This window comes from Lytechinus pictus, chromosome 1, assembly GCF_037042905.1.
Source record: "Lytechinus pictus isolate F3 Inbred chromosome 1, Lp3.0, whole genome shotgun sequence".
Taxonomy (NCBI): Eukaryota; Metazoa; Echinodermata; class Echinoidea; order Temnopleuroida; family Toxopneustidae; genus Lytechinus; species Lytechinus pictus.
Genome location: NC_087245.1, coordinates 5681793 through 5708587, shown reverse-complemented (window position 1 = coordinate 5708587; position 26795 = coordinate 5681793). Strand labels below are relative to the sequence as shown.

General features: G+C 35.2%; 1 protein-coding gene across 1 annotated transcript; it reads right to left on the bottom strand.

The window, feature by feature from the left end:
- Positions 1-7107: 7107 nt before the first annotated feature.
- On the bottom strand, positions 7108-25205 carry LOC129256414 (uncharacterized). The gene is made up of 8 exons (XM_054894627.2): positions 24821-25205; positions 16868-17000; positions 14922-14994; positions 11826-11919; positions 11434-11552; positions 10314-10504; positions 9496-9572; positions 7108-8274 (listed from the first exon to the last, which is right to left on the bottom strand). Exons 1-8 carry the CDS (start codon positions 24965-24967, stop codon positions 8047-8049), a joined length of 1062 nt encoding a protein of 353 aa, XP_054750602.2. The 5' UTR covers positions 24968-25205; the 3' UTR covers positions 7108-8046.
- Between the last annotated feature and the right edge of the window lie 1590 nt (positions 25206-26795).

Here is a 26795-nt window from a genome sequence, read left to right as displayed (position 1 = left end):
ACTGTCTAGATATATGTGTTATTTTACCAATTTTTGAACACATATATGACCAAAATGAACATTCCATTCAAGTTCCCTATCTATAAAAACTCCAAGATATTTAACACTTCTTACCATTTGAATATCTGTTTCGCGAATGCGTAAGTGAAGAGTTTTGCCAACATATGCCGAGTACCTAAAAAGTAAAAACATACTTACGGTTTTATTACAATTAAGTTTTAATCGATTTTTGCTCATCCAATTTGCAACATTTTTCAGTTCATTATTAAAGGACAAGTCCACCCCAAAAAAAAGTTGATTTGAATAAAAAGAGAAAAATCCACCGAGCATAACACTGAAAATTTCATCAAAATCGGATGTAAAATAAGAAAGTTATGACATTTTTAAGTTTTAATTTCACATAATAGTTATATGCACATCCTGGTCGGTATGCAAATGAGGGAACTGATGACATCACTCACTCACTGTTTCTTTTGTATTGATTTATTTGAAATATGAGATATTCTAACTTTCTCCTCATTGTCCTGTGAAACAAAGTTTTATTTCTCACTGAACATGTGGAGTTACCATTGCTTAACATTTATATGGTTTAGTCAAGTTGGTCCTTATTGTCAAACCTGTAAAAATTGAAATATTGTATAATTCAAACAATAAAAAAAAAAGAAATAGTGAGTGAGGGACATCATCGATTCTCCCATATGCATGTGGGTAAATTGTGCATATAACTATTTTGTGAAAAATAAGCGAAATTTCGAAATGTCATAACTTTCTTATTTTACATCCAATTTTGAAGAAATTTTCAGCATTATGCTTGTCTGATTTTTCTCTGTTGATTCAAAAAAAAAATTCTGAGGTGGAATTGGCCTTTAAGTGTTCTTTCAACCACAAGTGGATTTTTGTCCGAGAAATATAAAACAGAATCATCGGCATACAAATGAAAAGAACATTTATGAAGAGAAAATGACAAATCATTTATGAATATAACGAAAAGAAGCGGACCTAATATAGACCCCCTGGGGTACACCATTTGAAATTACATATTCATAAGAAAAGACATTATTCAAACAAGTTTTAATTTTGCGATCGGAAAGATAGCTTAAGAACCAATTTACCAGTAACTCCAAGAAGAGAGAGAGTTTAGATAAAAGCATTTGGTGATTGACTAAGTCAAAAGCTTTTTTGTAAATCTAAAAAGACGGCTCCCGTATATAATCCCCATTATCCATGGCAAGAAGCCATTCATCTTTAACCTGTGATAGGGCTGTCGTATTTGAGTGTTTAGGTCTAATCCTGATTGTTCAGTAATGAGGATTTTGTTTTATTAAGATAATGCAATAGTTGTTTTTGAATGACCCTTTCAATAAGAAACACATGGGAGTAATGAAATTGGTCTAAAATTATTAGGATTCGATTTATCCCCCTTTTGTGTAAAGCTTTTATCTTGGCAACTTTCCACTTACCTGGTACTCTTCCGTCTACAATAGATTTATTTATTAAATAGGTTATTGAGGGAACTAATTCATTAGCACATGTCTTTAGAATAAATGTAGATATACCATCAACTCCAACTGACTTTTTGTTTTTAAGTGTATTGATTTCTTTCAAAATATCACTTTCTTGTATTTTGTTTAAAGTAAATATATCATCAATATCAAGTACTTTAGAAAAATTTGTTAAATCTTGCGTTTCATCAATAGATACGTTGTCAGCAACACTTGCAAAATGTAGATTAAATTTATTAGCAGTATCGAAAGCGTCACCAGTGCATGAATGGTTAGCGGATGATACATTACGATTTGATATAAAATATTTTAATACATTCCAAGACTCATTTCTAGTTTGATTTTGACATAATTTTTCATAATAATATTTTTTCTTTTTTAATTTCATAGGTGACCTTATTTCTTAAGCGCCTATACTCTACCCATAACCTTTCCTCTTGTTTAGATTTAGCATTACGTTAAAATTCGATCTCTCTATTTCATTAAGTTGAAGAGGTGTTCATTTAGCCAGGGAGAGTGTTTGTTCTTTACATGTTTAGTTATCCACAACCTCTAGCAAAAGTTCTTCCCACCTTTTTACTGCATCATTTGTATTATCAACATTTTCTGTTTCATTCCAATTTTGGTTTTTAACATCAGATTTAAAATGATTGATATCAATATTTCCACTCTTCCTCAAAGTTATATATATTTCATGGGTACTTATTGAATGGGATTTCCAAATGAGAAAACTCATAGCATGATGACTAAGCCCAATATCGATTACACCAAAAGACCTCACTTTATTTATAAAATTTGTAAGCTTATGATCAATTAGTGTTGAGGAACCACCCATTATTCATGTATATTCTGAAGTATTTATTTGTTCTAACGAATAAATACTATTGATTTGATTGTATTTCATAGTCTGTGAATTACTCGGGCGTCTTAGATCAAAATTGAATCTCCAATTATTATTATTGAATAGTTGATTCCTCCAACAAAAGGTAACATTTGTTTAGAGTATCAGAAGTATCGTTATAAAAAGGTAATTCTTTCATTGTACATTTTGGACATTTCCAATCTAAGAAAAGTTCTGAATCATCGTTATAAATCCTCAAAGGAATGTTGACACAAGAAATGAACCCGTAAATTACAAAATGTACAAAGCAACCCCTTTTGGTTATTTTTTCACGCTGTTGTTACATGTATGTTTAGGGAAAACAAGTTACATTTCATAAGCATTGTTAAATTGCTTTGGGTTTTAATAAAGTGTCTGTTTTACCATGTAATCTACATAAGGGCTCACTAATACATGTATGCATGATATTTGGTAGCAGAGCGCTGATGTCATCAGTGATACTACATGTAGTACTTGTTTTGGTATCTTGTGAGGCTTTCAAGTCCTTCACATATTTCTTCAACTTTAAAAACAATATTTCATCTGCTATACTTTCACTTTCCTTATCTGAAAAATATCTGGAGCTATCATGGCCCAAAGATTAATAATTTCACACAGGATATGTTTTTTCTGTGAGAATTGCTAATATTTATATTTTCTTCAGTCAGTGGGCCATTACAAACCTCCAACTTCTTGCTAAAACTGTTAGAATTTTGCTGCATGGCCATGATGGCCTCCTTCCTTATAAATTCTCCTCGTAGTACAGTTACAAGGAAGTCTGTTTCTATTAAACTGCATTCTCTTCAGAACAGAGAGCCAAGTTCTTCCGATCCATACATCCTTGCTTTCAAATTATATTACAAGCAGATTCTTCGTATAGAAAGAGTTCCATTAGTAACTTTAATAATGTAGTCTAGCTTTAAAAATCACGACTCGTACCCCAAGTTATAATACACGGACGGGCATTGTGCAGGCCTTGACCTGGGAACGATTTTTGGACTGGGGGTGCTGATGTAATTTGACAAGCAAAAAAAAAAGTTTCACTACAAAATGAATGTAATTTTCGTCCCAAGAAGTCTGACAAGCAAAAAAATGAGGGGTTCTGTGCAAAATGTTGATCATTTTTGTTACATTTCTCCATTTTTCCCTACATTCCAGAATTCCTGGGGGTGCTGCCTACGGAAAATAATAAACGCACACCCTCAACTTGGGGATGTTTCAGCACCCCCGCTTCCCAGGGCCACGCTCGAGCGCCACTGCCCCTCCCCCCCTCTTCATTTTATGAAATTATTGGAATTCAATCCTTATTTCAAATAAACAGAACTTTATTATTTCTTGACCGTTTTCTGTATTTGAGGTATCAAATTAAAGAGCAGATATGGAACTTTTTAAAGATGTGATTTTCTTTTTGAAACTCAGATACCGCCCGCCAAGAGACTTTTGGGTTTCCTTTCTTCAAATTGTTTTTTGCTCACTCATACATGAATGAATAATAATCTAAGTCATTTCAAACATGGAGGAGACTCTTAGCTTTACAATAATAGGTCATTTGTCTATTGTATATGCGATTAAGGTATGATAAATCATCGATAAATCTCGGTCTAGTTTTTTGTGGGACGCACTGTATAATGTTTACCATTTTTCTTCTCCTTTCTTTCCCTTTTTCCTTTCCTTTCCTTTCCCTTTTTCTTCGTCGTGAAACTGTTTGGGGTCCATGGCCCCAAGCCCAACGTCTGTACGCCAGTAAAAGGGGGTAGTTCTTAAAACCAAAGCTTTAAATATAATGTTAGCTTTATTTTTACAAGACTAGGGACTTCGTATGGACTAGATCAATAATGCGAGAGCCGGGGCTAGAGCTTCGAGCGAGCTGAAAATGAAGCATTTTTAAGGACCCTTATCGGTTTTCAATCTTGTGAATTTCATTTCTCTTTTCTTTCGTATGTCTTCTACTTATTTTACATTATGAACCTGAATAAAGAAAACTAACAAAAAAAATTAAGTGATAATCAAATAGATGGTAAAGTAAACTTGGCACATCCCAGCGCTTGCTTACGGGGACGAGTAATTTTCAAAAAGATAATGTCATGTTTGAAAACCTAAACATGAGCATGATTTATTGGTCTCCATCCATCTTTTGTCAATAGTTCCGAAATGACTGGATTAATTCAATAGTAACAAACATAACAAAATTATGAGAAAATAATATCAAGTCATCATGCGTAAATAAATAGGCCTTACCATCACTACCACCATCACCGAAATCATAATTAGGGAGCGGTCCTCTACTTCTCAATTTAGGAGGGAGGGGTCACGTGCTAATAGGGGAGGATCCTCTACTTTTTAGTTTTAAAATTCAATTTGCCCAAACATCTTGACACAATAAGGCTTCGGTAATACTGTTTGAACATGTGTTCAAATTACAATTGGAATATTGAAAGAAAAGGTCACTCGGTTGTGAAAAAACTGAGGGAGGGGAGCAAACGCCCCCTAGGTCCCCCTATCTGTACGCCACTAACTTCACAGTAGTGTGCGTGAGCATGATCTGGAAATTTAAGTGTGATTATTAGTCATACTTTAAACTCTTTGTGAACATTCCAAATAACAATATGTAAATTGTACTTACAGATGTTGAAAGAGACAGGTGATAATCATGATTCTATATAGATTTGCAACCAAATCATTTATTTTTTCCATGGTTATTATCACAAAAGATGATTAATATTACACAATAATCTATTCACCTACTAACAAACAGAGCAGCCTGTAATCTAGTACTTGAAAACGTTAATCATAACTACATGGCATGAGCATTTGATATATTCAAGATTATCTGATACAAAGAAGATAAATGCATTGAAACAATATTTAAGAATGCCATAATCCTTTGACATAACTGGCAAGTCAGTAAATGAATGCTCATTTAAAATTCCTCTACAATTTAGACATGTTCATATATTGCACATCATTTTAATTCCAATCCTTAAAAAGTAACTGTTTAGGGAGCAATAGTAAAGTCTGATAAGATTGTTTCTCTCCCGTTAGTCAAAAAGCAGTTGAAGCTAATACAATTATGTTTTACTTGATTATGCAAGACTATGCTTATATCATAAAACTTGACAAATCATCTAAGTCCTTCTATAAGTAGTTTGTATGTTGATATTATATGAATGAAATGTACAAGATGTATGACTATGCATTGCACACAATATTTCCTTTTAAAAAGGTAGAAAGTGATAAGCATATACTAGATATGAACTTAATCTACAATTGTAATCAATGAAAATAAACCAGCTTATCAGGTTTTGAAAATCAACACAACAAAGGAAAATATAAATCCTAGAAAGTGTTTTTTTTATCATATATCTTGAGAAGATTACAATAGTTCATCGTTGATAACAAACAATAACGAAATACCGACTTTGCACAACAGTAAGCATTCTATGATAATTGTATTTGTACAATAAAAATATTTCAATAAGAGAGAAATGGAATATATGCAACTATTCAAAATTCAAAATACATGAAGAAGATGATTGCATATGATTGCAATAATACAAATCTAAAGTGCATGATTATGCATAACAAATCAAGTTATTATAACCTATAAATGTAAACACTCAAAATGTTTAATCAAGCTGTACAGAATGACTACTGGGCTACCATTATAATTTGCATATATATTACATGCTTCATGATCATGCTTTACACTAATATCATCATGTATGTATTGTTATTTGATATCCACACATACAGAAAAGAGATCAAAAGGATTAATACAAAATAACAATTCATATCTTCACACATACAGAATATGTGTAAATGAATTGAAGGTTAAGGATGTGACTAAGTTATTTTGAGTTCAAAAATTCCATACGTTAATTGCATCAAAGATACATAAAACCATGCATCAGGACAAGTATGATAATATTTAAAAAAATATGTATAAGTACTTGCAATAAAATTTCCACCATTATCTTCTAATGCAGATGCCATGAGAATTTCACTGAATTGTCTTAACTATTCTTTTTATATATATCAACATCTAAATTTTTTGTCTAGTTAAAAAGAAAATTTCTGCTCTTTACTAATTACACCAACCCACAAGCCTACACTACAGTAATTGCTTAGGTATTATAAATGTAATGTCTGTTATATGAATTCTATATGACTTTTTTAATGCATACACAGTATACCATCTCAAGAACTGAAGCGATCCAAAACATAATCTTCATAAACTTTTCTTCTTGATGGAAAGAATTGTTTTTACCACATTATTCCTTTTTGACAAATCACACCCACAGACTTTCATATTAATTTCATCAGCTAATCTAGACTGCCAGTGTAATATCATATTCCCACAACAAAAGAGACATGGATATTGCAATGCTTTGAAAGGGTCATACTATGAATAGAACACAATAATGCACTGAAGTATGCAACCTACCATACATGTTTCTGATGCAGAAGTATAATTGATATCTATTGGATAATAAGTATTAGTTAGTTACTATGTTCATCATTGCCAAATCTCAAGTGTCAATCTCTCTAATGTGAAACTGAACGAGTAAACAAAATAGGAAAATAGATTAATCCAAAAAAGATGAAATATTGCACTGAATAAATTAATAATTCATATATGCACGTAGCATGCATTTGAATATGTACATAATAACATTTTGGTCAGAGCTGCCACCTTTTGACCTTTCATTGAATTCAATGAGAATCTTTGCCAATGATGCATAATTCAATAGTAGAATTCGATATATCAAATCTTTTTATTGACATCATCCTTTTTATAACATTTCCCAGAATGAATCTCATGGCTCCTAATGTTGAATTTTCAAGAGAGCTCTAATGAGTAATGACACTGGCCCACTGGTACTCCCATTCCATGCAAAGCTCCATAAAAGCAGGGCTAATCCCATAGTTTCAGTGCAAGCCAACATAAAAAGAAAAATATTCTGGGGTTAAGCAGGAGATAAGCAACAAGACGAAGGCCAGTCAGAAACAAGAAAGGCTTATCATCAAAATGGTCAGGTGATTAGTGCATATATCATTTCAGTTTTCATGCACCTGTCCAAAACAAGTTTCTGTGCTGCCTTTTAATTTCAATAAGTTCTGTCCTGGGTTCCGTAACACAAAGGTTAGCAATTGATTGTACGCTTGATTTTCACGATTGATTGTTTAGTCAATGGAATCAATTGTAGAAAAATATTCTGCGATCATTGCATAGTTTTGTGTTACTGGCCCCAGGTGTGTTTAATATGCCATACATGCATACAATCTTCAGAAGGAACAATTTCTTAAGCTAATCATGCTACATAGGATGAGAGTACAAGATACAGAAAGGAGAAATGGACAAAAAAATAAGAATTTATATGACGAACTATGTGAATGTATTATGCAGTATACTTTCATATGCAGAGGAGCCATATCTAGCTTTTGGATTAAGTACAGAGCTACAAATATACAAGTTTGAAAAAGCAACAGATTTCCTCAGCCAAGGCTCAGTGCATAGTAGTTACTATCTGACCATTGAGTGAGATTTAAATTTAAAATGAAAATATATATATATAATATGGGGGTATCAAGAGTTTTGAACTAGGAAAAGTCTGGGATTAAAAAATGCCAGCCTAAAAAGGGGTTTACTATATCTAGCACTCTTCACTCTTTCAGGTCATAGCTGAGCAGAGTCTCAGAGATGGCATCACACAATGAGAGGAGCTTAAAAGGAGGATGCTGAGCAATATGCTTGGCATGCGGGATAGAGTCTGTGATCCAGAAAGTATCCAATTTAACATCATCTTCCAAAAACCTCCTCCAAGAATGCTGAGGAAAGACAGCATGAGTCACAAATGCATTCACAGAGAGTGCTCCGTGCTTCTGTAAAACCTACATAAAAACAAAGGAAACAGCAAGTGTTATCAATGCTCTGAAGTTGGTAAACAAATAAATTCTTTCATGTGACAAATGAAAGTCTCAGTGAGCAATACATGTCATTTTAAAAAATAGTCCTCAAAAGTAACTAATCATTATCGTATTAACTTCTGAAGGTTTCTATGGCTAGGAAAGAGTGTAGAGGTTTGACGGTACAACATATATTCTATTGTGGGCATGTGTTGGTCCTTAAAAGGCCACCCACATTCAATGTATCAAAAAGTAAGTTCTTGTCAACATTAGAATACTAGGATATTCTGTACTTTGACATATCTGAATTGATGAGGCGAGTAACATACACTCAACAACAGAATTCTACCAAATGGAAAGTTGTAGTTTTGTGCATTTTTTTTAATGATAATTGAAAGCAGCACAACTCATGCTAATACATTACATCTATGAGTGAATTGTTTGGTACTGTTTATTTGAGCTTACTCTCAACATTGACATTCAAGTTTAAACCTCATATCAAAGAAATTAAATTATGGAAGTGGGATTGGCCTGTAGTATTTCTTCATTTTCGATGGTTGCCATTCGATACACACGTTTTGCCACATCAAGCAAAAGTGATCTCTGCAGTTCATCATGATTCAATTGTACATTCAAGTTTGCAAGTCGCCCTTTGTCGTAATATATAGTGCATAATATGATAGTCTCGTTTATGGGAGACATTTTGAAAGTGAGGAATGACACACTAGTCCCAATCTGGTCTACCGAGGACCCCTCAGTAGACCAGCAGCACCATGATTGATGCTGCTGAGGAGGGTTTTCCTTCCATTTTTATTTTGTTAATTTCACATTTATCATTTTCTTGTTTTTAACAAAATACATTCAATTCAATGCTGAATTCATATATTATGGTTTGGACATCAATTTGATTCAAGACTTCTTCTTTGTAGGTTAAACATGTGTTATGTGCATCAGTTCAGGGAAAGACAAATGGGAAGTGTATTTATACAGGTGCTTTGGTGAATAAAAAATATCATTTTATTCCTACCTTTTGAATGCTATATTAGAATTTTATTTGTCAGTTGAAAACATAAAAGGAAGTGTTTTTTTTTTATAATTGACATCTTTAAATCCAAAAAGAAAAATTTCTGACATGACAGTCAGTCCTAAACTTATAAAGAAAATATCAATATTGTTCCTATTTTGATGAACTTTGAGTTGTCTTACCTTTGCACAATTTATGAGTGTACCACCTGTCTGTATCAAGTCATCTATGATGATCACATGCCGTCCAAATGTTTCACCTTATTCCAAAATAAAGGAAGATTTTGAAAACAATTAAAGTACTGCATAAATAATATACATAAATTAGGAAGAAGAAGAACAATAATAAACTGCAAAAAAGGGAAATTAATAAAATAAAGGAAGAGTGGTTCAAAAGCAATATAAAAAAAATTACATACACATAATATTCTTCAGGGTTTATTACAAATTGAATCTTGCGGCCAGTAACACTTGCACACAGTATACATATTTTACAAATATACAAACATTATATTATGATGATAAGTATAACATTGAAATCCATCACAAAATATTATATGAATAAACAAATAATAAATGGTAATCAGAAAATGTCGATGGAAAGAAACTATCATAGTAATCATTCAAATGTGAATTAATTCAGCAGGGAAGTTAAATGTGAAAATAAAGGTGAAAAACAGGAGAAGTGTAAAAATTGGAAATGGACCCCCCAAAAAAAAAAAATATATATATATTAATAATAAATAAAAAGAACTAGAGGGGGGGGGGTAGAAAAGTAACAGGGAAAAACCAAAATGATGACCAACAAAATAACAGAACACTGATCAAAGTAGAAAGGATCCTTAACGTAAAAATAGATGAAAGAATTAAACCGGAAAGAACAAAAATAAAACAAGGAAGAGGGGGAGGGGGAGAAAAAAAAAAAAAAGAAGATAACAGATGAAGGAGAGAGAAGAAGAAAAAGCAGGTTGACATGAGAAACCAAACTAGAAGAAACTTACCCTCCTTAATAGAGACAATCCTATGATCACCATCTCGTATCTTAGTACAGAGTATACTTGGAAAATCTTCAAACATTTGATGAAATCTCTTGTATGCACCTTCATCAGGAAATGCAACACTAAGGTTTGCCTGGATATCATCTGGCATGTTAAAGATTTCCTTCACTAATAAGGGAATGCCCGATTCCAGTCTAGAATTGAATAAAAAATAATCTTTTAACTCTATACGATTATCAATGGCCAACAGAAGACAATCAAAGTTCTGGAGACATAGCAAAATACTCTAAATATGTGCTAGTTTAGACTGGTTCAGACACACTGTATCGCTGGGATGTTAAAATCTTACATCTCAAAACAAGGCAGCTAAGATAAAGCTGTATTTCAAAATATGGCAATGGTGGTAACATTATTTATATTGTCTGCTAATTTTTAAATTTTTAAATTTTTCTGAAAAGAGGTTGTAACACCCTGGTGGTGACTTATTTTACACTCGTCTTGTTTTTCAACTATCAACATGAATCTGAAAAGTTAACAGTTATGGTATTCTATACCACGATCTAGTCTGCTATGCAGACTCTGAATGGCTCGTATGGTGGGATCTCAGCGCGCTGTGCACGCTGATGCTGGTTTGCAAAGCAAACCAGCCTGAAAGGGCGAGCAAAGCGAACCATTTCAGCCACATCTGCAGCCACATCAGACCTAGTCTGCTATGCAGACTCTTTGAATCAGCTGTGGTACACACACTGCAGATGTGGGTCTACTTTTGTAGACTAACCACGATCAATGGTCAATATGGTAACTTTTGATCGGCTTGAAGACTTAAAAAAAAAACTGTGAATAACTCTACGATATATTTAAAAGGTGGGTGCAGGATGCCCCCAATCCCATTCTCAAACCATGATAATGGCCAGTTGGACAAATTACAATGAAAAATTATCTCCAGTTTACAGATTTAAAGATTAAGCCAATGTCTATTGATTTATACACAAATCACAAACATGAACCATTTATTAGCATATTGACTCAGAAAAGGCATGCAGTGTTGTATTAATAACCCATATCTCATATTCAATCTCAAAATTTGAACAGGGGAGAGGGGGAGGGGACTAAACTAATTCACCTTGGAATAACCTGATCAGAGAAGTAGAATCTCTCAGGTAGAGCATGAATATCAAACATAACAATCTGAGCTGGTCCCCGAGCTGTTGAAGGAATAGCAGAAAGCAGCATTGCCAGAACCTAGTAACAAAAGTAACCATATCAAAAATGAAATATAGGTTTGTAGTATTGCATACAATTATGTTTCAAAATATACAAATATTTTCTATCCATGCAGTCCTATGAATCATGACATCTACTCTGTTTCAACGTCAAAATTAATTGTAAAATAAGCTTCTTCTTTTTCTCTTTTCATCTTTTAAGAAATATATCGTATTCTCTCTTTGCACTTTTGATTACAGGTACATGTTCTTACATACTGATCTAATATAAAAACAATCAATAAATGAATACCTTAGCTGTAGCTATTTGTCCTTCTGTATCAATCCTCTCCATAGTACCGGTGGGAAAATAGGGTAGAATAAATTTGAATGATCTGGCTAAGTACCTATATTAATGGAAAAATTAAAAAAAAAGAGAACATTAAAATTTTAGAAAAAATGGCAGATATACAAAATTAAGACTGGTATTACTGATTAAACAAGTGGAACGCCTCTGGCTGTCTCGCCTGCATTACGCGGTTCAATATAGCAGCAGGGCTGACTTTAAAAACAGCTATTGAATAATTATTCACAAAAGAAAACACTAATACTATAATAAATACCAGGCCCATTGACCCAACATGACCTTTAACCATGATATGTAACCTAAGACGCGTGCAAAACAATAATTCATACTTGATTACGCTTATGTCTATGTTTCATGAACTATGTGTAGATTCATAAACTTTCTAAGTTATGATGCCAATTCAACATTGGCCTTAAATGACCTTTGATCTTAATCATGTGACCTGAAACACGCAAAGGAGATTCAGGGATACATGGTCACTCTTATGTCCAAGTTTCATGAACTAGATCTATAAACTTATAAAGTTATGATGACAGATCCACAAATACCCCCACATTATCAAAATTTGATGACCATTAATGACATTTGACCTTGGTCATGTGACTTGAAACTAGCACAGGATGTTTAGGGATACTTAATTGCTCTTGTGTCTAAGTTTCATGAACTAGATCCATAAAATTTACAAGTTATGATGAAAATTCCACAAATACCCCTAACATTGTCAAAGTTTGTTGACCCTAACGGACCTTTGACCTTGGTCGTGTGACCTGAAACTCAGGCAGGATCTTCAGTGATACACTATCACCCTTATGTCAAAGTTTCATGAACTAGGTCCTATTACTTTCTAAGTTATGATGACGTTTAAAAAACTTAACCTTGGTTAAGACTTCGATATTGATTCCCCCAACATGGTTTAAGCTCATTGACCCTAAATGACCTTTGACCTTGGTCATGTGGCCTGAAACTCAAGCAGGATGTTCAGTAGTACATTATACTTGATTACCTGTATGTCTAAGTTTCATGAACTAGGTCCATATACAATCTAAGTTATGATGACGTTATAAAAACTTAACCTTGGTTAAGATTTCAATGTTGACAACGCCGTCACCGCCGTCGGAAAAAAGGCATCTACATGTATTTAATAGTCTCGCTCTGCTATGCAGGCGAGACAAGATTGGAATGTCCACTTTTTCTCCTTAAACAGTTTTGTTTTACTGTAAGATATAGACTCTACAGTGATGTATAAAACTGTAATTTATATGGCATGGCTTTATGACTAAGAGAATGAACAATAATGGAAAATTATTCATGTAAGCTGGAAATGTTTAATCATGAATTGTACATAGGGTAAAAACCAGACAAAACAACAACAACAAAGCACACAGAAATACAAAGAAAGAAACTGTTACGAACTTAAATGAAATAGCAAAATGGTATACAAAGAGTGAGTAGCACCAGGTACATACTGAATAGCTTTTAATTGTGTGAAAACCTTTCATGATAAATTTCATGGCAAAGTTTTATTTTGAAGGACTGTTTTTATATGACACATTATTACCTTATTTTAGGACATAAATAAAAGTCATATTTCGCTGGCTACTTTAAATCAGAGACCAACGAGGTAAACATTTGATATGTTACCCTCCCCGGGCTTTGCCCATAGGAATCCTGTACAAAACAGAGGGCAATATTGGCCATATTTTTGCTAGTGCGCTTGCGCAGTAGGAGCCGATTTTGATCGCTAATCTCAGTATTTGAGAAATCTGGCTGGAACCAGTTTATGAACCAATGAATGAATTTATTACACCCATGTCACCCTTATTAGGGTATTGGAGCCACTTTCATGCAAACTTTACAATGTATTCTTCTTTTGCATTTTAAATATTTACATATGCATTATAAAATAAAATAAACAAACGCAACCCAAGCGCAAGATTTGTACGCATTGAGTGTATGTGCGCCTCATGAATGATGCGCAACTACAAGGTAACAATTTATGTCACAATTGCTTATCAAGGGTTACTTCGCTAAGTTGGTGAATAACCTGAAATCAAAAGTATTGATAAGCAAACAGGCATGTAAATTGTTCCAAATAACAGCTTGAATTACACATTGTACAGCCTTAGGTAATAATAATATTGACTGGCTCTTCTTTCGGGAAACATCAAATATGTCGCCCTTAAAAGAACCATATTGCCCTCATCTAAAGACTCGGGCCAATATGATTCTGTTGCGGATGACATATTCGATGTTCTCCTCAAGGCCAGTCAATATTATATAATTATGATGGTGTAATTACCAATTAACATTATTCATATCTTATGCATTAAAGCAAGTGATAAAAGTGAGTTAAGTTTTTCGTCTTGACAATACGTCACAGAGAGATTTCCAACAAAATATAGCAATTTCGAGGCTTTATAGAGTGATTTTGTAGAGAAATGAAATGAAGCATAAAATTTGCATACTAGAGGGCATTAACAACACACTAATATTTTTTGGGGAAAATAAATAGAAAGAGTTGTGCATATGCTGATTTTTTCATAACAATTGTGTAGATAGCGGTGAAATACTCAGGGAAGGAGCAGCATAAGGCTCATTCCAACACCCCCTCCCCCCGAGACTTTAAAAAAACTTCCATTCCATGTCCACAGCCAAGAAAACAATAACAGCACCTTCAGCACTCTGCAGAGTGGATATGAACTCTCTAGTTTTAAGTTAGATATATTTAATGATTTACATCCCACTTTTCCAAAGATACTCTCAATCCCTGCTTAATTACTTACATGTAAGATGGGGAGAAACAAAGACATTTTAAAGATGTTTTCCAAAGTCACCCCAGGTCACCTTGTACATAGTATGTAGGTGATTTATTGGGGGATATTATGGTTACTTTTCTTTTAATATTGCAAAATACATGTACAGGCACATGATCCTGTTAGTTTATGATTCTGAAAGAATTCCCGATAAAAAAATACCTGTTGTTTTTTGTCATTAGAAGTAAAGGGTATGAGAGATCTGCTATAAGAAAAGTTGAATGAATACCTTGGCATATGGTAGATTATTGAGAGTTGCTCAAACACCACCTCAGGGGAATGAAAACTTCCAAGAAATATGACTGCACAGTAACAAAAAAGTATGATAAAATCAAAAACACAAAGAACAAAACAGGTATTAATGGTGAGTGAAAATTATCTATGACATAATTAAATCACAATTCTTTGATAATGAAAATTCCACATGCATATGTTACAAGAGCAACCACACTGACAGTAATTTTTTTTGTCAATGATTTTTAATGAGGTACCATAGAATGACATGCATACTTAAATGGGGAAAATATATGGTTAGTAAATAAACTCCCTTGAACAAGTGGTGACATGACCAAAATAAATACACAAATAACATTTCCCATGAATATGAATATAAAGAGGAGATCGAGGGGGGGATTCTCCTTATTATTTGGGAAATCCATTTCTCAGTGAATTTGCCTCACTAGAGGCCCATTAAAGAAAATAAGGAAGTACGCTAAATGCAAAAGCATTAGGAAAAAATTACAGAAAACCCTAAATTTTAAATGGCTGCCACTTGCTGCCCACTGGCTATGACAACCCAGACTATTTGTATACAGATTCTTGGGTCATCATAAACAAGATGCAAATATGAAGTTAAAGAAATTGTCTGGCCCCCATAATCACAACTGCCCTGTTCTACATAGGATGATTGCTCTGCTACCCAAAACAAAAGGTGCATACATTTAAAGTTATCTTAAAATGTATGCATAGTTGTATTTGTAAAGCAAAAAAAAAAAATGCAAATCATTAATATGATTACAGAGGAAGGTAAAAATCAATGGCTAATTTAACATTAAAAGGAACACAACAATTTCTTTTGTTTATTCCTTTGATACCAAATTTATTGTGGTAGCAATAGTATAGAAACATTCATGATTCTAATGACTTGACATTATGTTTGGAATACCTGTATTTTAAGAGGCCGCCAATCCATCATTATGAAGCTTAATCGTTCATTTTGGTGGTCTACTGCATTCCTTTAATTTAAAGGATAAGTCTACCCCAACAAAACATTGATTTGAATAAAAAAAGAAAATCCAACAAGCATAACACTGACAATTTTATCAAAATCTGATGTAAAATAAGAAAGTTATGACATTTTAAAGTTTCGCTTAATTTCACAAAACAGTTACAGGCACATCCTGGTTGGTATGCAAATAAGGAGACTGATGACATCATCCACTCATTATTTCTTTTGTATTTTATTATATGAAATATTTTGATTTTCTCCTCATTGTCAAGTAAAACAACGATTTATTCCTCACTGAACATGTGGAATTAGTATTGTTTAATTACTATAGGGTTCAGTCAACTTGGTCCTTAATGTCAAATCTGTAAAAAATGAAATATTGTTTAATTCAAACAATAAAAAACAAAAGAAATAGTGAGTGATTGACATCATTGACTAACTCACTTGCATGACACTGAGTTGTGCATATCACTGTTTTGTGAAAAATAAGCGGAACTTTAAAATGCCATAACTTTCTTAATTTACATCCGATTTTGATGAAATTTTCAGCTTTATGTTAGTTTGATTCGTCTCTATTTATTCAAATCAATGTTTTTCTGGGGTGGACTTTACTTTTAAATAACCATTCTTTTTCATGAACAAAAATAAATTTTTGTTGATATTTCACTGCTTGTAATATTTATTACACATCTCTGAATATGAGGCAGAAATAAAATTAATCAATAAGCAAGGGTGGTTCTGAAGACCTGTGGTCTCCCATGTATACAACAAAATAGTTGAGAGCCCCCGGCTTTCTATCTGTCAACGTTATGCTATTAAGATCTAGGCCTATATCAAAAAGATGGTATGCAATGGACTCCAAGGTCAAAATGAATGGACATAAATGAAGTGTGAATCTAAGCAAATGGGATGTAAAGAAAACAGAAAAAACACCACATGCTACTTACCATCCCTTCCAGCGCATTCTCTGACTTTCTCAATGAAGAGATTAGGCCATCCATCTTTGAACTTATCCCACTGAATCGTCTTGACAAATTGAACCTGTTGAAATTTCTTCAATCGCCTTTCTTCTGCTGCAGACTGGAATCAAAATCAATCATGTGTCAATACAATTCATTCCTAATATGCCTACTACTTCCTACAATTCATTACTACTTTCGAAACACAGGTCTATAGGGTCCGTGTCAACTGTCAAGGCTCCTTGATGAAAAGACAAATAACACAAATTATCATTAAAATATCATCACAGAGTCGTCTAACGTTAGGACTAACTTAGGCTAATTTTGTCCGCAGTGCCACTTTACGAATTACGTACATCAAATAAATGAAAATGATATGCATTATAAATACCAATGACAATCAGTAGAGGCACTGAATTGGGATTGTCCCAGAAAACAAGGGTATCCTCAAAATCCATGACAAATCATAAATTGAGATTGTCTTTGTTTATGGGCACAGTTTTTTTTTTCACTTACCCCTGGCCCTGCAGGACATAGATGGCAATTACAGGGATTGAGTGCTAATTCAGTGACCTCAATTTACCCCAGTTCATTGTGTTTTTCACGACTTGCCGTCTTCCTATAATCGTTATGAAACCTCATACCTTGACTAGCGCACTCGATTGATGTCGGCACTTGACAGGTGAATGAACTTTGCTAGATTTCTTGCGTGGAGAAATTTTTAAAAACTGACAGTCCCTGTAAACGGGGACGATCCCAATTTTCTGACCAGCGCCTCTAGTACTGGACAATGTGAGGACTTTTTTTCTTAATCTACCTTTTAAAGTTTTAATTCATCTGCCGGTCTGGTCAGTCAAGCACAGTCTAAACACAGTAAGCGTACGATTCATGATATTTATCGGCCAATGCAAGTATTTTTTTTCATCAAAGTTGGCACTGCTCATGATATTGTTGCCTTCTACACGCGTCTTGTATCTATAGGCTACGATAACAAAGACGGCAAGATGGCGACGGTAACAGACTGTAAGTAAAAAGAGCTTGTGCTCTTAATTATTTTTCTCATTTTTTTCTATTTATTTGAATAAATACATGCATCATTAGTGCATGCGAGGGGTAAATATACTTTCAGGCCATTTACATAAGTTTGGGCTCAAAACCCTACAGAAAACAAGTATTTTGGAGCAACATTGTTGTCTCCAAAATACTTGGTTTGTGTAGAGCAATGGCATCCCATCCCTGGCTCCGTGGAGAATAAGCCTACGTTGGTAGAATGATTTTTACTCTCTAGGAGCCTCCTGGCTAGGCGCGAACGAGTGGGTAGATCTAGTAATAACAACATGTTCTGTTAGAGAATCTCTGCACCTTCCAAATAGATCTACATGTATCTACCGCCGGTACCTGAATATCAATTGATGGGGACCAGGCAAGGAAAGGGCTGTATTAGGCCTAGGCCTAACGTTAGGCCTAGGCTAGAGTCTAGATCTATCTAAAGAGTAAGATACCTCCGGCGATGGTTCGTCACCCATGGGTGCATTACGTGCCGCCGTGTACAGGAAAATTGAAGGCACGGCGCATGCAAAATTGCAACAATTGCATGGCCCTCCTAATATCATGAATATCCCTCAGCTCAAATAGCGTCATTTAAGTGCTGATTTTTCTTCACGTTGACAAAATACGGAGCTTACTTCTATTTCCGAAATTTTTCGTCTAATTAGCTAAAGAGGGCGCGTGACTTATCTTACTCTATTTATTTAAATATAAATATCCCTTTACCCCTTTAATATCTCAAGAAGGCATAGGATTAGAGTTTGGATTGTAATAGAGATTTTGGTTCAGAATAATGTAAAGATAAGACTTAGTGAAAGTTAGGTTTTATGTTGAGATTGATTTTGACATGGTATTCAGAAAATAACATCATATCTCACATCTTCCTTTCCTTTCCTATTCTTTCAGCTTTTCTTTTTTATTCTCGGTTGTAACTATTGGGGATCAGTGCTATGCAGATCGGGTCCGGGGCAATGGCGGCACCAGAATTGTTAACCTAGGGGGAGGCAAAATAACATTTGGGGGCATAACACACTATTTTGCCTATTTCTCAAAATCGAGCGAGAAGTGCAAGCTATTTTTTTTATTGTAGACCCTACTGACTTGAAAAAGGGACCTGTTAAGAATAAATTGCATTGAGTGATGAAGATGATATCTCACCAAATAAATAATGCGAGCGCGAAGCGCGAGCTGAACATTTTTTATATCCTAAGATGATAACTGGACGTTTTAAGCATTTTTTGTAATCATGAACTGGATGGCTATCTAATTAAACAATTGATGCGAGCGCGTAGCGCAAGCTAAAAAAATTTCATTCATGAAAATCATGAATATGCAGGATGTGTATCTCGCTAAAACGAATAATGAAAACTCTAATCGCGAGAAGCATATTGACTTGAACTTTGGATTTTTAAGCCCCATGTAAACAGATAATTTACTTAAGTTATATCAGTCAACAGTTACTGCGAGCGCGTAGCGCGAGCGACATTTCGAATTTTATAAAATGACCTGAAAGATTTATGTTATACAGTGCGTATCAAAAAAGTTTACACTTTGAAAAAAGCCCTGGGAATTAAAAAATATACAGCATGTGGGTAATTTTTTCACATATAATCTTGGGTTTGGGTCTCTTCTATCCAATGAAAGTAAAAGTTTTGACAGAATGTTACACTTGAGTGAGCACTGTCCATTTTTGTACAGCTCACAGAAATCTGTTTGCGCAGAAATGCTCGTTTTCACGCTGTGTCAAGGGGAAAGGGCGAAATCAACTTACCCTGCGAAACATTTCTCATACATTTCCCTTGCACTTTTAGTCAATTGAAATTTAAACGGATACATTCCAGCATTTTGTAACAATTTTGCCACCCAAATTGAAATTTCAACACTTAGTAAGCAGAACCTTTACCCTTTTTGTGCCAGCTGGATCTGAGGACAACTGAATCTCAACAAAAGATTATATCAGACATCTCCAGCATTTTATCACAAAGTTTTTATCATTTAAAATTGGTTTACATTTCATTTTTCATTTAATACTTGGTTCTCCACACTTTTTCCAAGCTTGACAATGATTAACAAAATGAAAATCAAGCCCAAGCCATTTCATTCAAATCACAGCTCAGTGAAAAGAAAATATCGTCACGATGGCCTCGGTGTGTGGGGGAGTGGGGGTGGGGCGCAATGCACTCTTCGAAGTGTTTTGGGCAAGGGAACAAGTTAAAAAAGGTAAATGATATCTTCAAATCAATTGACTAGCTAAATTCCATGTGTTTTTCATGATTAAGGTTTATTTTTATTCCTGTAACTACTATTTCAAAGTTCTGCGCAAATCATTTTTCACTAACTTTTCAAAAGTGGTGCTCACCAAGCGGAAATATTTTTCGACAGTTATATCGTCATTTGCTTAAATGTATCTGTACCAATGCTAAAATGTGGACAAATCTTCAGGATATTACAAATGTATAATTTACAGGATATTTTTCTAAGTGTAAACTTTTTTTGATACGCACTGTATAGTGACAAATATTGTTGGGAGCTAACATTAAATTTTTTTCAAAATTTAAAGAAGAAAAAGCTGTTTTGAAGCACTTTGCAGCTTTAGTAGGATGCTTATGACATTTACTATACTTTTTTTATTTTTCAAAATTTTTTTTTGGGGGGTCAACTCACTCTCCCACTGGTCTGGGGCGGAGCACCCGGAGCCTCGAGATATTTTTAAATATTGCAAATGGCCACTTTTTATCATATCGCGGGTACGTACACAACACATATTGAATTCAAATGAAATATTTTGAGGCAGGACAACATAGCAATTCCACATATCATGTGGAAAAAATTGTAACAGTCGCCATGGAGCGAAGCGAGCCAGAAAAATTTGGCTGTTTAATTGTTTTTGAAATCAATTGCTAATTATAATGTGATAGTAGCTTTGGAAATTTAGCCAAAGAAAAGTAAACATTTAGAGGCTTTTTACGGTAAATCTAGCCAGCGTAAAACTTTACTTAGGTTAGAACATAATATAGGGCAGCGCTTCTCAAACAGTGGGCCGCGGCCCACTGGTGGGCCGCGAAGCTCTCCCAGGTTGGCCGCGAGAAGCTGCAGAGAAAGAAAAAAAAAGTGTGGGGGGGGAGGGGGGACCCTAGTATGTTTCACAGACCTGGACCTGTCCGACAGCCCAAATATGTTGTTTGATTGGTCTACGTGGGTCAAACAAAGCTAAAGCATGCTTTATGCATGTTGCAATATGCATACACATTATGGTTTCGATCTAACTTTGATGTGAACCTCATCATGTATGCATATTGTGTAGAATTTAGTTAATTGTCGCGCATTTACCGGACCTTTGCAAATGCAGTTAGTTCTTGAACTGTTAGTTTCAAACGTGCTTCAGGGCTTTGTGTTCAAAATTCACGAACATATTTTCATCAAAATTGACCATTTTAAAACGATTTAAAAATTGCGAGGAAACAAATTGAAAAATCTTTGAATGTACATGTAACTGTAAGAAAATATGACCCTGAATAAATTAAATTTTGATTCATCATGCCTGGCAGCGATGCAAAGCCATATTAAAGCAATGTGTGTAGAATTCAGCATTCTTGTTATTAAGTTGTTATGTTGTAATGGTTTTGTTTAGAGGAGGGGCTCAAAGGCCGGGCTACTGAAATACATACGCACTTATATGCTCATTATAACCATTGTCTATCTTTGAGTTGAGACAAGTAGTCATATCACTTTTTTAAAATTTTGGTAGGTGGGCCTCGAAGAAAATCTGAGAGTCAAAGTGGTCCTCGAGTAAAAAAAGGTTGAGAAGCGCTGATATAGGGGATATAACTAGCCCCTGGCTAACTCTTGGGTAAGGATTTTTTTGTCCTGATTGCGACCATTATTGCATAAAATTTAGCAAGCTTATAATAGACGCCATCCACCTTTCTTCCCGGTCCCCGCGCGATTTATCTTCATATCAAAGACACAAGGGAAAGACTAGGCACAAAAACTCTTTTACACGTAAATCGATGCAAAACGTTACGCAAATTCGGCAAATTGTCCAATCTTTTTACTGTAAGCGTAAAGACTTTGATGGAATATTTGTTGACAAACGGTAGCACTGCGGGCTTTGTTCAAGGTACGTAGAATTTTCTATTTTTTGTTTAATTTGTCATCACTTTGAATGTTTTCCAAAAAGTATTATCGTCAGCAAAAATAATATAAAAGTATGTTTTTTAAGTCATTGCATTTATTGGCGTCTAGATCTACATTTTATCAAACAATCATGGGAATTGCGCATATAATGAATCTACATGTAGAATCTAGTTTTAAAAATACCGACAAGCTGAATTAAGGTTGTGAATTGTCTTAGCGCCACCAAAGACCTTCCTTTTATTTCCGTGGAAGAGACATATGAAGCCACTTTCTAGGCCGATGTAAGCGATATTGCTCTTTTTTATGTGCTTTTTATATATAATCTAAACAAATATTTTAAAAATTGAAAATGGAACGCTTCTCACCAGAATTTGCAGAAAAAGCCTGGCCTGGTGAGTAGCGGAATGAGTTTCGGCTAACATTATTCTCGTTTTATGAAGCGATATTAACTGACAACTCAAAAATCCATTGCGTGAACACGTTCGTAGTTCGAGGTTAGTATAGCCAAGGAGGTTTCAAATGAGATGGAGTAACAGCAAATATCTCTTTGAACAAGGTTAAAAACCGCCAGCAGAAAGTATGTCAGGCATGCACTTTGCTCAACATCTCTTGCGATTGTGTAGACAAATGATTCCCGCGTGACTCTGCAGCTATAGGTCATACATAAAGGGAAATATGCTTTTGTGATGATAATTACTTTTTCGCCGCATCTTGGTCTGCTTACATGTGTAGTAAACTAGTACATAATTCGGAGGCATGTGAAAATAAACTATGCAATATGTCCTGAAATATGACTCAAATTTGCTCGACTGGGCATGTGCGGGCACTCATCTGGCATATACAGTAATGAATATTATAAAATAGCTGTATTATTTTAAGCATCGCGATTGGTCAATACGCGTCACATGACATCCAACTTTTTTTGTGCACTGCACGGTAGTGCAAAAGGTGTGCAACGAAAATTGACATTGCACGCTCGAGCAAACCAGTGCGGTAGAAGTCCAACAAAACTGTACTGTAACTTTTTAAAAAATTGTTTCTGTGTTGCTATTTTATAAAACAAATAATGCACTTGCTCTGTCGTGCGTAAAAGTAAATGCAGAGAAAGCTCGGTTTCTTCAGATGGAGCACACTGGGCACTCGCCGCAAGCGGCTCGTGCACAGTGCGACTCCTATCTAAAGAAACCTCGCGTGCTCTGCATTTCCACTAACGCACTCGGCTGCATGCATTATTTGTATAATATTCCACCGACCACATTTGAAATTTTCATTCGCCGCAAACGATCGGAAGTGTTAAAATCTGGTTTCAGTAAACATGGTAAAGGTCAAATTCTTTCTTTTTTCACTAATTAAAGGTAATTAAAGGTCAATTGATATATATACGGTATGTGCAAATATCTCGTCGTAATAGTGCTTGGTTATTGATGTTTTGTCATGCATTCAAATTTCAGTTTGTTTAATAATATGAAACATGAAAAATTGATACAATTACAATTAAAAAAATGAATATTCCTAAAATTTCACCCCTCGGATTTCTTCATTGAAACTGGCGGCTTCGAAGGCGGACATTAAAAAGGTCCTTATTCAGTAGAGGCGCACGGCCAATATTGGAGACTGTCTCCAATGTGGGAGATTATCTCCAATATCTGAGACTTTTGTAAACAATTTGGGTATCCAATTTCAGAGACAGTCTCCAGTTTTGGAGACCAATTTCCTTTGTTTACATTTGCTGCAAAAGGATTACCTTGGCGGCAAATAAAAATGTGATAAGCAGATTCCTCATGAAAAATTACCCCTTTTCACCGTCTACTTTAAAAATTCACCGTCTACTTTAGACAGCTGGCAGCCGTCTGTTTCGAGGAGTTTTTTAACTTTTTTTATTTTTTTTTATTTCTCCTCGTACACAGACGGCTCGCTAGCGTGCAGCCACCATTAGGGGACTTGCAATGCAAAATCCCCCCGTCGGGGCTCTTCAATTTTTGTCTTTAATGAATAAAAATTTTGAAAATTAACGCGACCAAAATGCAAATTAATATTCCCTCTTGGCATTAATTGCCAAAAAACGGAGAAAAATCAAGTTAAAAGGAACAAAAACAGTGACTTACCTCGGCTGTCGCGCAAATTCACTTCCCCGTTTTATCCGATCTTAAGTACATAAACATATGGCCATTGAGTCCCCTGTACAGATCGCGCTAGATTCCGGTCTCTGTATTTGGTGAGTGAAGCCAACGGAGTTCAGCTGAACAACCAACATAACAGAGACCGAAGCTTTTGGTCTACGTCTACTTTTGTTTTGATAAGGATTTTTGTTGTTAATCACACACAAAACAAATGGGCTTCTGACCTCAGTGAGACAAAATTTTGGGTGGAAAAAATCATGCTTTTGTTGGTGTTGTTTCTTTTGTCCTTTTTTTTGCAAAGCAAGTCTCCAATGTGGGAGATTGTCTCCCCTATTCATTGGAGAGAGTCTCCATATTATTGGCAGTGCGCCTCTACTGTTATTGCCGTTCTTTCTTTTGTGCTTCTTTACTTTAGAAATGAACAGCTGCTTGAATAAATTTGTTGCCTGTTGGAACTCCAGTCATAGAATCTTCTTGGTATAGCATACGGTACTAACCTCGCATGTTGTGTGAGTGCCACTAGCCTAGGCCTACATACACTTCACTACCGCTACCCTCCGCTCCACGATCCACCTATCCGGATAGGTGGAGCGGAGTGCAGTGGAGCGGGCCGGAGCTCGGAGCGAGTTATACAAACCTCGGCAAAAGAAAAAGGGGAAACTGGAGTCACAACCGGGATGAATGGCTCTGAATTTGCCGCACAGCACTTTTTTGCAATGTCTTCGGCCAAACCTTCCATAGATGGGTGGCAAAACAGTAAAGCTGACCTAACCGAAGAAGCCATTATGATTTTACTGACTTAACGTTACACCAAGGAGCTTGGTTACACTCAATCAATCAATCAAAGTATAACAACATGTATATGTATAGGAAATCTTTACTGAAATTTTCGACTAGATATCGACGAGTGTTTAGTTCAGTAAGACAGTAACCCACTACTGAACGAAGTCATTATGAATGTGTTCAGTTTCAAATTCCTTCTCCTTGTTTAGGTTGGCTGGATCATGTGGGTCATCAAACTTGAAATTCACAGGTTCACATCTCAGTCCAATACTTAACCAGTCCATTTTCGAAACTGAAGACACTGGGTGCATTAACTAATTCATTATTCTCATGTAAAAAGATTTCTTACGTACGTTTCTCGGCGGGGGGGGGGGGGCGAAGTCAAATGTATTGCTGTACACACGCGTGGCCAATTTCCAAACACGTACCCTAAACTAGTTTTTCTCTGTGTGCAAAATAACCCCCGAGACAAGTAGAAAAATTATAAATTATTTAAGGACAAAAGTAAACGATGAATTAAGGCACTTTTCTGCCTAAGAATTGTCATTTCCACTGTGTCAAAAATGAAAAAATTTCGCCCCTGACGGGGCAATTACATATCATAGTAAGCCTCGCGTCTTGTCATATTTCTTTTTCCTCCATGCAGTTACAAAATATGAAACGTACTGCCCATGCATGGATAATCAGGGACTATCTCCAATGCTGATGTCAGAAATGATTTGCATAGAATGGGGATTTAAGTGCCGCTTATATCGACGTCTGCCACGTCAGATCGGTATATGACATTTTGAATTTTAAAAGACATTCTTTTGAATTTATTTTGTTTCTGTTGTTACGCTTCTTCTGCTTAATACACTCCTTGTTCTGACAGGAATTACTTGAAACTATTATGATGATGATTGTGCTCTCTCGCGTCGTCCGTGTATGTAAATGTACATAAATAAATGTTTCTGAAAGGATATTGCATGAAAAATTCAATTTCTGGTATTTTGAGTCAATATAAGCGTAATACGTAATTTAATTGATCAGACATGAAAACCCCATTCCAAAGCGATTGTTTTGCGCGTAGATTTCATAGGTTCTCATAAATTATGAGTATAGTCTTTCGTAGTGAATTCTATGTTCAATTCTCAAGAAATTTATTTTTGAATGCTCTTAGAAATGCAACTTTTATACTCCATTTTTACACAAAGTCCTTACCGTGGGGGGTCCCACACCCTCTCCCGCTCGATCGCTTCGGTATATCTCACGCTGTCAAAAATATTGTGCCCCCTTCGGGATTTTGCCCCCCTAAACTGACTGAAAGTGTTCTGGCGCGCCTGTTTTTTATATATACCCTTAACGAGTGCACGCGCGGCCCGCGTCCAAAACTGAAAAAAATTGAAACGCGTTTTTTTCCCCAGTGGTCACGCGTGTGTACAGCAATATATTTGACTGCCCCCCCGGGCGTTTCTCAGTGACTGATCAGTGGAATGAACTTTTTTTATCATGACCTCCGGTAGGCCCATGCACGATCTGACCCAAATCTGGCACTACCTCCTATAGTCAGATTTATGAAATCAACTTGTAAGTTTATCCCCTCGCGCACGGCGGTATGTCTATTATGTAGGGAGTTTAATTTAGTTGGATCAATCTCTGTTCGTATGGAAGGTTTTTTTTTTTACCGGTCGGATCGAGGAGGGAAGGAGAAGAAGGCAATGAGAAAAAGAAGAAGAATATGGAGAAGAAGGAGAAAAGGGGGATCGAGGAGGAGAAGAAGAAGGAGGAGGACTGAAAAGAAGAAGGAGAAGGGAGGAGGATAATTAAGAAGAAGAATAAAAAAGAATAAG

Coding starts and splice junctions, on each gene's coding strand:
- LOC129256414 (XM_054894627.2), bottom strand. CDS start 24,967: ATGGCTTCTTCGGTTAGGTCAGCTTTACTGTTTTGCCACCCATCTATG. Junction 11,920..14,921: donor ATAATCTACCATATGCCAAG/GTATTCATTCAA, acceptor CCATTAATATAG/GTACTTAGCCAGATCATTCA. Junction 9,573..10,313: donor GATTGTCTCTATTAAGGAGG/GTAAGTTTCTTC, acceptor TTTTGGAATAAG/GTGAAACATTTGGACGGCAT.